The sequence below is a fragment of the Sinocyclocheilus anshuiensis genome, unplaced genomic scaffold (assembly GCF_001515605.1).
Source record: "Sinocyclocheilus anshuiensis isolate Anshui unplaced genomic scaffold, SAMN03320099.WGS_v1.1 scaffold3, whole genome shotgun sequence".
NCBI lineage: Eukaryota > Metazoa > Chordata > Actinopteri > Cypriniformes > Cyprinidae > Sinocyclocheilus > Sinocyclocheilus anshuiensis.
Window position 1 is genome coordinate 652733 of NW_015548205.1, and position 13080 is coordinate 665812.

The following is a 13080-nucleotide window of genomic DNA, read 5'->3' on the forward strand; positions in this document are numbered from 1 at the left end:
TGTGAGGTTGGAAAAAAAGGTGTGAGTCACCTAATAATAATAATAATAATAATAATAATAATATAAAACACTGCCAACTCCTAAACTTTAGTATGTGTTGAATGACCTACCAAACAAGCTTATTTAAGTGTCTTCATGAAAATCCCATACTAAACATGAGTTTATGCGCGATTAACCATTCTAATAAAATGACAGCCTCAATATATATGCATAAAAAGTAAAATATCTCACCTGTGTTTTCACATAAAGAAAACGTTCCTCGTTTGGCACTGTGATCTTCATCTGATTCAAAAATTGCGCCGATCGCTGAAGCGTGATCTTTGAATGTGCTGTACATCTGCGCATGTGCAGATATTACTCCACCTGCTGACCAAAGTGCGGTACTGCAGAAGCAACTCAACTCCATTTCATTCACTTTACTTAAGTGAACTGTGTAAATGTGAAATATTACTTTTTCTAATTTGGTCAACACAACTCTTTTCATTTTAATACACAAACATAAGGGAATTATTTAATTTGAACGTAGTTACATTCTTTGGACCAACAGCAGCCACATTTCATTTTTTTGAGTGCAGCTAGTAGACGGCAAGGTCAGTGTGTGAATTCACCACCTGCTCTCAGCAACAATTCATGAAGCAGAACAATCCGTGTTTGGACACTGAAGGCACATCATATATTTATCGTGGAACATGATGTAAAGTGCCTGCAATCTCTTCTGTTGTATCAGGTGATAAAGGCGGTGGAGGAGAACTACAGGCTGCCGGGTCCCATGGACTGTCCGACCGCTCTCTATCATCTCATGATGGACTGCTGGCAGAAAGACAGGAACAGCCGGCCCAAATTCGAGGAGATTGTCAGCTTACTGGATAAACTCATCCGCAATCCCAGCAGCCTCAAGGGTCTAGTTAACCCATCAAACAGGTAGACGACCAGCCGTTACTGGTTTATTTGTGTTCCTTTGTTCTCGTTCTTTATTGTTCCCATCAGAATATATGCTAATTATGCTGTTATTTACAGCATGTGATTAACATGGACTGTGAGATCACAAATTATGTCACGTCTGTGAAGCATTGATAACCGAGGGTTAAGCACCCTGGTACACGGTTGTCACAAGAAATCAATGTTTAATGACACTTGTGACAAATACGCACTCACATTTCATGATTTAATGTTGCGTTAAACAGAAGTGACAGTGTGCAAATGACTTCCAATTACTGTGATTATACGTATCGAATACATTTGAGAACTGTATTCTTACTTGTTGGAATCATTCATTATCTGTAATTGTGTTATGCAATTATGTCCAGGTTTAACATGAAATTGATTTGGAGTCTGGGGATGTTTTGGGGGCTGCGTTATTGCGCCGTAATTGTCTTTATTTGCCTTGGATGATAATATTAGCAAGTGTGGCCAAGAGATCACTGATTATATTAATATTTATAGGTATAATACGACTTAAGTTAACATGCATATGAAAGCAGTATTATAAGCTGAGTTTCATACTAATATTTGTTCTGCATTCTTAAAATGTTTTGTCAAATAGCAAATATAGTGGACTTGAGACCCCAGTTAAAATGTTTTTAATGTAACATTTTATTGCAAATTTTGTGTGAGGAAATAAACAATCTCAGATTTCCAGTTTAGGCTCATGTTTTGTATAATAGCACAGTTATTACAGTATAATAACACAGTTATTATAGTATTATAACACAGTTATTATCATTTTACATATTTTGAGGCAAAAACTTGCATCGTACATGTACTAAAAGCCTGTTAGATGGTGTGTTATACTTTGAGTCAGCTCAGATCCGTAAACGTTTTTATTATCCAGCCTTCACCTAGAACTGTAATGTCAGGTTTATACATCCATTTGTTCACCACTGTACCTGTCTCTCCCACAGAGTGTCCAATTTATTAGTGGAGCATGGGAGCCCTGAGGGCTGTGTATTCAGATCGGTGGAGGAATGGTTAGAGGCCATAAAAATGGGTCGATACACTGAGCTTTTCACGGAAAGTGGATACACTTCTCTGGATGTAGTCACTCAAATGACCTTGGAGTAAGTCATCTGTTGTGGAGGTCATGGAGCCTCTTTGCCTTTCACGTAATGTTTAGAGTGTATTGAGAGTGTTTTTATCAGGGGGAATGTGGATGCACTTTCTAACTGTTACAGTTTATGATGCGAAAGAGATTCAGAATAAGGTACTGTAATTTAGGTAATTGTTTCCAGAGTTGAAATGTTACTTTATGTTCTTTCAGAATAGGCTGCACTTATAAAGACAAAATTAAGGTTAGAGTTTAACACTAATTTAAGTTTTTAGAACTAATAGTCTTTTCCATACATTACAAATGAATGGAGACTGGGGAGGATGACCTGTCAAAAGCAGGTTTGATATCAAATGAAACATTTCAGCAAAAAGATTAAGCAACTTAAATGTTGGATCTTTTGTCACAAAAGTCAACATTCAGTTTTGTTGAATGGAAATGAGCAGCTTAGACATTCTGCAAAATATTTGCGTTTGTGTTCGATGGAAGAAAGAAAGTCTTGTTGCATTTGGAACATGAGAGTTTTCATTTTGGGTGTAATTGTGTGTTTTAAACTGTTATTTTGGTATTACCGTATTGGCCCGAATATAAGACGACCCTGATTATAAGACGACCCCCCTTTTTCCAGATGTACCTTTTGGAAAAAGGCTTTTTAAAAAACAAATCTTGTTTTTTCTCAATAAAACACATTTTGTCTTCAATTATTTTCATATTGCATATTTTTCCTATTTTAATTTTTGTTTTGAAAGTATGGTACAAACTGGTCAAATGTACCAACAATCATATTTAAAAAATATACACTTTTTGAAAAAAAAAAAAACAGGTAGCCCATCTGAATTAGGACATTTAGGCTATTCATCTAATAGTAGCCTACCAAAATCTTATTAACAGTAGAAGTTAAATCTTACTGTAGTCTTCAAATCTGGGTACCGTCTTACGTTTTAAAATCACAAAGGGAGTTTGGTCCCATCAGGCTAATGTGACAGTCACGACTCATGCAGCTGTAAGGTTTTCTTTTTCTTTTGTTTTTACTCGCGATCGTTACAACACGCATTACATTACGTATTTCATGGCACACTCGTTTTATGCGTATTTGGCGCCACCTATTGTTGTGGGTGTATTATTGACATGTCAAAGTCTAGACCCTGAATATAAGACGACCGCGTTTTTTCAGATGTATTTCCAAGAAAAAAACATTGTCTTATATTCGGGTCAATACGGTATTTATATAGTATTATAGTAATCATTAATATTTTGAATTAGCTTTTTGATATTTTCAGTTTACATTAATTGTTTGTTTTTTTTTTGGTAATTTTATGTGCTTTGCCATTTTGTTCTTTTTTACATTTCTATTTAGCTTTATTTTTATTTTAGTTTTAGTTTGAGCAATTTTAGTGCTTAATTTTAATTTATTTATGTATTTATGTATTTATTTATTTTAAGTTGTCAATTGTGGCCAATTTCTTTTTTTCCCACTCATCCATTCATTCATTAATTCAAGATTTATTTCAATTAACAAAAATGGTGTTTAATTGTTTTAGTTTTAGTTAACAATAACAACTTGTTTAAACCACATGTGATTTAATTTCGATTAGCTTTCATAGATAGAAAATGAACAGCAACAATGTTATTAGTGAAGCAAACTTTTCAAGATCCTTTCTTTCATTTTGTGTAACAACAAGAAACAAACGTAGTGGCAAAAGAAGCTTTTACAGAGAAAAACCGAATTGAAACATTTTACTTTCATTATTCGAAGGTCAAATTTCACAAGTCACTAAAGTTTGGTCCAGTTAAACTAGATAGTTTTTTTTTTTTTTTTTTTTTTTCTTACCCCAGGTTGTTTAATCATTATCAGTGAATAACAGAAATACATTTTATATCTATTAAAAAAATAATAAATAGATAGATAGATAGATAGATAGATGATATAAATAAATAAATAAAAGACTGATTTGTTGTTCTTTTGCAGAGATCTTAGGAGGGTTGGAGTCACTTTGGCCGGCCATCAGAAAAAGATCCTGAACAGCATTCAGGAGATGCGAGTCCAAATGATGAACACCACTATGCCCATCTTAGAGTGGCCTCAGAGGAACCTCCAACAGTAGCCTAGCACTTTCTACGGACACTTATTTATTGAACGGAACTATTTAATGAAAAAAAAAAAATTTGACTGATGAAAAAAAAAAAAAAAAAAACCGCTGGATAGATGGACAAAAAGATGGATACTGTTTCGTTTGTGCAAAGCCTCTAAACTAAAGTGACAGGAGGAACTGGACTGAAATGTTGAGTGGAATATTTTGGAAAAGTGTGGCACATCTCCAGGTACGACTACTGACTTGGGATCAGGTGTCTCTGGGCTGAATGTATAGCATTTTTCCATGGCCTCATTCAACAATATTATTACCTCCGGCATTCCACGAGAGACTGCGGTCGCTTTCAGCTCGGATGTTTTTTTTCCCCAAAACAAGTTCATCTGGGGCGAATTCAGACAGTAAGACTGAAGTCATATCACGGGCTGAGGAAATGTATGGCAGTGTTAATCAAAGCAATAGTAGATTTCGAGCTTGATGTTGATTTGTCTTTGTTTTAAATGATTGCTTCCTTGTTTCAATAAGAGGACAAAGCAATGGACAGAATCATTTTCCTTTTGCACAATATATGTGTCGTGAAGGGGTGGAGGAAATGCATTCGTGTTCCACTGATGTTTTGGTGTTTTATGTGTAAATAGTGTACAGTTGCGTAGTTAAAGTGGAGCTCAAATGCATCCATTCATGATCATGTGAGGTTGATATTCTTTACTGCACAGGTGGGCTAACATACCATGTATATTCAGTCCGGTCAATAAATGTTTATATTGCCTTTCAGTGCTTCATTAGATTAGATTAGAAAATTAATTGTTTTACCGTTGACGTGTGATCTCTACTGTATTCTGCTACCCATCATTTTGCCTCGCTCAGTTTTCACAGCTAGGAGTCAACATGAAATCGAAATGGACCCTATTTACTTTCTTAATTCAGATTTTGGGTTTTATTGTGCACAAATAATAATTGTTTTCTTTATAATCTTCAACCTGTTCCATATGAAACAACATTCTTTTTCGGCTGTCACCTAGGCTGCAAAAATGACAATTTAGGCAACAATAGCAAATAACAATACGTCGCCATACAGTGGAATACATCACATTATGGAAGTAAAATGGGTTGTGAATATAATTTCATGTTCGCTTTAAGCTGGTTCAGTATGTCAGACATTAGTAAAATCTGTGAAAATAAGTTGCCACATCTGAGGCAGCCTGAAGACAATAATTTTGACTCGTCCCTCGGTGTACAGACAAGCTGTGAATTGTTACAGTTAATAGACTACCAATGTTATCACAAAAGTAGGCCAGGAAGATTAAAGGAATATTTCAGCCAAAAATGAAAATTTGCAGAAAATTTACTCAACCTCAGGCCATAAAATATGTAGATGTGTTTGTTTTTTCATTAGAACAGATTTGGAGAAATGTAGCATTACATCACTTGCTCAGCAGTGGATGCTCTGCAGTGAATGGGTGCCGTCAGAATGTCAGACAGTAAGACTGAAGTCATATCACGGGCTGAGGAAATGTATGGCAGTGTTAATCAAAGCAATAGTAGATTTCGAGCTTGATGTTGATTTGTCTTTGTTTTAAATGATTGCTTCCTTGTTTCAATAAGAGGACAAAGCAATGGACAGAATCATTTTCCTTTTGCACAATATATGTGTCGTGAAGGGGCGGAGGAAATGCATTCGTGTTCCACTGATGTTTTGGTGTTTTATGTGTAAATAGTGTACAGTTGCGTAGTTAAAGTGGAGCTCAAATGCATCCATTCATGATCATGTGAGGTTGATATTCTTTACTGCACAGGTGGGCTAACATACCATGTATATTCAGTCCGGTCAATAAATGTTTATATTGCCTTTCAGTGCTTCATTAGATTAGATTAGAAAATTAATTGTTTTACCGTTGACGTGTGATCTCTACTGTATTCTGCTACCCATCATTTTGCCTCGCTCAGTTTTCACAGCTAGGAGTCAACATGAAATCGAAATGGACCCTATTTACTTTCTTAATTCAGATTTTGGGTTTTATTGTGCACAAATAATAATTGTTTTCTTTATAATCTTCAACCTGTTCCATATGAAACAACATTCTTTTTCGGCTGTCACCTAGGCTGCAAAAATGACAATTTAGGCAACAATAGCAAATAACAATACGTCGCCATACAGTGGAATACATCACATTATGGAAGTAAAATGGGTTGTGAATATAATTTCATGTTCGCTTTAAGCTGGTTCAGTATGTCAGACATTAGTAAAATCTGTGAAAATAAGTTGCCACATCTGAGGCAGCCTGAAGACAATAATTTTGACTCGTCCCTCGGTGTACAGACAAGCTGTGAATTGTTACAGTTAATAGACTACCAATGTTATCACAAAAGTAGGCCAGGAAGATTAAAGGAATATTTCAGCCAAAAATGAAAATTTGCAGAAAATTTACTCAACCTCAGGCCATAAAATATGTAGATGTGTTTGTTTTTTCATTAGAACAGATTTGGAGAAATGTAGCATTACATCACTTGCTCAGCAGTGGATGCTCTGCAGTGAATGGGTGCCGTCAGAATGTGAGTCAAAACAGCTGATAAAAACATCACAATAATCCACAAGTAATTCACACCACTCCAGTCCATCAGTTAACAGCTGCATGTTTGTAAGAAACAAATCCATCAAGATGCTTTTAATAGTTTTTAACCGTTCCATAATAATGCTTTTCTGCTGAATCAGGAGAGAAATCTGCACAGATCAAGCACCGTTTACAAACAGTCAAAAACCGATCAAAACAAATATGTGGGTGGATTTTGATGTGAGAGACAACAGGAGATGGGCTTTTTCACTGGATGAAGCGTAATTATGGATTATGGACACATATTTTCATCAGAAGTGATGGAGTTGATTTTAATCTGTAGTCATAAACATAGAAGAGGTATGCCTTTCATTTGACATGTATGATTGTGGTTACACAAAATGCATCTAATGCATATAATCACACATGGACTTGTCAAATGGAGCTGCAATTAAGAACCTTTTAGTTCAGTTTTTCTGAATAACAGCAAGCACAAGGTAACACAATTTACCCTTATAACCTATTTGATATTTGTTAAATTAGCCTACCATCCTCCAAAAACACATTGAAAACAATGACTTTAGCATAAAGCATTGATGTTGAGTGCATCAAATCATTTCCAAACATTTATACTAATACAAAATGATGTGCATGGTATTGGCGGGCTGTGAAAAAGAAAGAAAAGCACAGGGAAAAAAAAGTAGTTTCTATGTGATAATTATTTGTCTATTACCTTCTGCTGTGTGTTTTGTTGTGTAAATGTCTTTTGTAGTGTAATATATAAAATTGTATATTTTTTGGAATAAACTGGAGAGAAACCCAATATTGCTGAGTTCTCTATGCAATGCAGTATCGCAATCCTAGCTGATGTCTTGATATTTTTTTTGTGTTAAACGCTGCAGGACAGTGAACTTCGGAGCAGAACTGAAAAATCCTGGCATAAATTGTTTTCTACGGCTGTTTTTCTCTTTCAGGTTGACTACTGTCATGCTGGAGCAACAGTCTGAATCTTGCTGAGCAAGTTAGTCACAGTTTGCTACACTGTACACATGCTTATCTGGCTGCTGAATAATAGCACATTCAGTTTAATGGCACATTTGAAAGCGTCTCTATCGCCCCCTTGAGTACTGAGATTCTTTGAATGGCATACAATACGGCTGCATGTTTGCAATGCATTGCATTTGTGGCCTTGTGAAAAGTGCACTTAATTGCACTGAATGTGCACTTGTAGTAATTTTACAAGTCTATTAAAAAAAGTAATTGTAGATAATATCATATTTATGCAATAAAAAGACCCTTAAGTGTACACTTTCATGATTGTTTCCTGACACACTTAAGTAAAAAGTGTGCACATTGTAATAATTTCCAGTTAAACATTTTTCTTTAAAGTATATTTTAAATCATTATGTTTTAATAATATTTTGTCATGCTTTAAAGAAGTACACTTATTTTGATGTGCTGACTAACATACTTAAGCACATGTGGGGTACTTGATTATAATTTTAACTGTAGTGTGTTATTCAATATTACTGTACATTACATTTACATTTACATTTAGTCATTTAGCAGACGCTTTTATCCAAAGCGACTGGTTTAGTGTTTTAGTGTTTTGATGGATTAGTGTTTAATGTAGGTTTTTTGAGCAGTGGGGTTATCCGAGCCTGCTTGATGGATTATTAACTACATTAATAGTTAATATATGTTAAATGTATTAAATTGCAACTTCATCATAAATGTGTAATAACAAATATATATATAAATGCATAACTTACGTATACTTTGGTAAAGTCACAAATGCTTGTTAGTCCATTCGACAGTCTACTTTAATCATATTTCAAACACAAAATAATTATGAAGTGGGTCAAAAAAGCACTCTAAAGTTCAACCAATTGCATTTAATATACATTTAAACTTTAATACATTTTCAAGTATTTCCAATAGCATGCCCGAAATCTTTTAAAAAGTATGTTAAAATGTGCTTCTTTTTTCAGTTCAGTCTCTACTGATTAACCAATGGAAAAGTTTGCAGACTGACGGATACATCTATAAAGCTATGCTTATGCTATGTGAAGGATCTGTATCATATTGGGTGTTTCAATGATATTTTTATTTTTGCATGAATCTCTTACATGAATAACTCATAGTTGTATTTTTAGCCATGTATGACCGACTGAAATTAACAAGACATGTCTTGACCCCATTGCTGCAAATGTATCTGAATCACTTAATTAAAATGCTCGGAGTGTGTATAATTACAACAGTGCGTTATGAATAAAGTGCAGATGGCTGTTGTAAAGCTTCATTCTGGCAAATATGGGTATTATGTGCTCCGCTTCTTTCAATCTATCTAAAACATGACCAATATGTTTAGATTTGAAGATTATTCCATGAACACTTCATTAAAGGGATAGTTCATTCAAAAATGTAATTTCAATGGGAATCCATGCAATCTGGTATCCTGCTATTCATTGTTTAAGTCATTATTTACATATTATGTTAATAGGGGACACAGAAAGCACCAATATCAAGCGCTTCACTAGTTCTCTTCACCACTTGCTACCATATAGTACCAATAAATGTAGGCTACTATATATCACCTCTTTTGTATTTCACACCAATCCAGTTGTTTGTTATGGCACAAAATATAATTTAACCATTGCACTCCTTTGGGAAATCACATTGCTAAATATCGCCATGGGTGTTAATTATCAATCCACGTTTCTCAACCTCACAGGCATCGTCATATATCAAATATCGAAATGGCCAAAGATTCCATATCAGCAATACAAGAAACCCCTCTGTACCATTCATCTGCTAGTGCTGCCTTGCCTCACGTCATATTTGATTGTTCCTGTGATGGCTCATTGCTCGCGGCACAGGCTGTCTGTGCTAATGTTGGAGGTGCGAGTCCCTGGACAGTGTCTTTGACTAGTAATGCAATTTTCATATATAGAGGTGCCACTAGACCCACAATCCCTTGGGTCATTTAGGAATCATTTGGATTTTAATCATTATGAATGACCTTCATCAGAATGTCTCCAGTCCTGCCAGAATGGGGGGTTTATATGACACGTTTCTACTAAGAACGTATTTTAACACTCTTTGAATCGACTCATCTGCTCTATAAAGCCTTTTTACATAGGCTCATTGGAAAAAGTGCTTTATGTCTGCAAAAACTAAAACTTTCCAAAAGCATACCTATATATATAGAATTCACTCCAGTTTCCAGCTGCTATGAGCACTAGAGCAAATACATATGTATTAATTTCCACACAAATTATAATTAAAGGATGAAATTATTGATTATTAATCACCTATTGCCGTGTGCTTCTTTGCACAATGCTGTTATGGCCTCAAAAGGCTTTCACCATAGTGCATGATTTGTAAACTAATACATTTTGATGTTTGCATCACATAACCAGCTCCATATGAATGACTTTTCTGATGTAGTAAACTTGCTCAGTAGCACACCTGGTACAGCACTGCGATTAAGAAACAAGTTGCAATGAAAGAGCTCAGAAGCGAACTAAAATGACAATAATTGCTTCAGCAAATGTGTTTTTTATCTCACGATAGCTTTTGTCGACGTTACAGTAATGTTTAGTTCACCGGGCATTTCAGCTGTGTCCAATTCAGGGACTGCATCCTTCAAAGGCTGCATCCGAACACCAAAGGCATCAAAGCGGCGCAACGAAGGCCCATTCGAAGACTGCTTCAAATGTGGCTTTGAAGGGATGAAAGATGTAGGGGACCAGAAAACTCTTCTTTGGAATGCACTTCTGCATCATCTTGCTGAGCCAAGGAAGGAGGAGCCGCCGTCGCACAATTAAATCTACGCAAATAATCATGGGGGCAAAAAGTGTCCATCACTTGTACCAACTGAAATGCTTCATTCCGGAGGGCCTTTTGAAGTGGCCAGTTTTGAGCACTTCAGTTTGGAGTGACCCTTCAATATGGCAGTCATGATTGTTCTTACTACAAAGTGCCTTTTGGAGGTGGATTACAATAGATAGTTCCTTCACAGCCCAGACGATAAACAAGGTAAATAAATAAAGGGCGTTAAATATTGATTAATATCTTACTAAGATTCGATTTTATAGATAGATTATACTTTTTATTATGTACATAAATCGGAGTAAGGCGTGCATATTTAGTCAGGTCGTGAACCCAGTTTTGTTTTCATACAGTTGAATAGAACATTCAGAAGTTTGAATATAACTTTGACTCTTCCGTAGATTAAACCGACCTATTTAACAACGCTTGCTTTGACCTTCACAAACTTCTAAGTTGTGGCTTTTGAAGTCTCCATCCTTTGAAGGATCATCTGTTTCGAATAAAACTGAACGTGTTTTCAGCGCCACTCACTGGACATTTCACTTTGAAATTGTCCAGAATGAGCCAAAAATAAATAAATAAATAAAAATCAGTGTAACATGATTTTGTAGAAATGTCTCCACAGGCATGTTTTTTGTTTGTTTGTTTTTTTCCCAATGAGCCTGGGTTGATTTGATTTGATTTGATTTGATTTTTTTGTCTTTTGTTTCTTTTTTTGTGCTTTTTATATAATTAAAACAACATATTAAGTTATTAGAGCAATAGACCCCCCCCCACACACAAACACACACACACAAAGTTATTTTTCCTGTTGAATACAAAATACAGTTTTGTAGAAAATGTGTTTCAGTAACACATTCACTAAAAAGTCTGTCCACACCACACCCTTACATCACAAAACATAAATCCACTTAGCTCTAATATTAGCTTAGCACTAAGCTTCAAAAGGAAGCTTTTTAGAAACAATTCTCTAAGACATGACCTAAATGTACCATTTATTCCCCAGTACCACCTAGCACCAACAACCTTTGTGATTCATCTTATCTTGCAACCAATTATCCAGTAACCTTTTTGTCTAGCGCATGCTAATCTGCCTGTGTGGCTAACGTCCCTCCTGCCATAAACAGCCAGTGCAATTACATGCTCTTTTGCTCCAGGCTCTTGTGTTATTTCCCTCTTATTTACCCACCAATGCCCTCATATTGATCTCGGCTGTGACGTGTGATCTTAATAATTCCGGCCTTTGTCGCTAGCCTGTGCTTGCTAGCCTCTGTGGTGTTATGGGAGCCCGCAGGCACAGGCCCAGGAGAGCCTGGAAGGTGTGCGACGATAGACCGCACAAGTGTGTGATGAGGGTCATTGTGTTTGTCATTTCAGCAGAACTCTCAAGGTCTCCCGTGTTTTAAAAGTGTGCTATCCCTGTAGTAAGTTTGGGCGTTTGGGCGTTGTAAGTTTGCTAAATTGCTATTGTCAGCAGGGGCGCTGACAGCGTTATTAGGTATTTTTCGCTGGAGGTCGTCCAAGGTGAAATGAAATAGTAGTTAACCTGTGACATCCCCGAGCTATGGCATATTAATAATGGCCAATGCATTTAAGGAGCGCCATTATTTCTTTCTAATGAGCACTGTCATTGGCGTTCAGAGGGCATGGCGAGTGCTGCTATCTACTCCCTGAGCTCTTCTCTTTAGATTTACACTCTTTTTCTATGCTTCCTTTCTGCAAATCATAAATAATTGCTAATGTGTTGAAGCCATTGTGTGCGACTACCTAAACTTACAGGAATAGTTCACTCATAATGAGTATTGCGTCATCATGTTCTCATACTTTCCAAGACTGTATGCAGTTTTTTTTGTCAAGTGCAAAAAGTGCACTAAACGTATAATAAATAATAAAAGTAGTTTATAAAAATGTTTGTACTATATTCCAAGTTTTATGAGGTCATACAATAGATAAAAAATAAATAAAAATAAAATAAAATAAATAATAGACAATATTCAAGACAAGAACTATCAATGCACCATTTTTGTAGTCCACGTGAGTTTAAAATCAAAATGATGGCATGTAAACCTTCACTGTACTGGCACTTCCTGGTCAAAACTGCAGGGGGTGTGGGTAAAATCGAGCTCAGCCAATGGAGTAAAATATATTGTGTTTTGGTAGTGGCATGAAAATGTGGGACAGCATTTTTTTATAATAATAATAACAATAATTATTATTATTATTATCGATAATATTATTATTATTATTATTATTATTATAATAAATAAAAATTACAAAAAATATTATTGTTAATAATAATAATAATAATAATAATAATAATGTGTTTTGGTAGTGTCACGTGTATGTTTCGGTATAAATTCCTGTCCCCGTTTAGTTTGTATTGTTCCCAGGTGTTTTCAATGTTCATTGTGTCATTAGTTCCAGGTGTTCCTCGTCTAACCCCTCATCAAGTCATGTGTTTAAATAATGTTCCCAATCCTAGTTTCTTTGTCTGCTGTTAAATGTCTTCTTAGTTCCTGTGTTTGCCCATTGATGATTACATTCCATATTTGAAGAATCC

The 13080-nt window shown here is 35.5% G+C and overlaps 1 protein-coding gene across 1 annotated transcript in view; it reads left to right on the plus strand.

Annotated features, from left to right (window-relative positions):
• LOC107653480 (ephrin type-A receptor 5-like) overlaps nt 1-4227 on the plus strand; it is a 29158-nt gene extending 24931 nt beyond the window's left edge. The window contains exons 10-12 of the mRNA XM_016440201.1: nt 728-921; nt 1902-2057; nt 4014-4227. Of these exons, the coding sequence (XP_016295687.1) occupies nt 728-921; nt 1902-2057; nt 4014-4149 (486 nt within the window). The 3' untranslated portion in view covers nt 4150-4227. The remainder of the gene's footprint in view (nt 1-727; nt 922-1901; nt 2058-4013) is intronic.
• Nucleotides 4228-13080: the final 8853 nt, after the last annotated feature.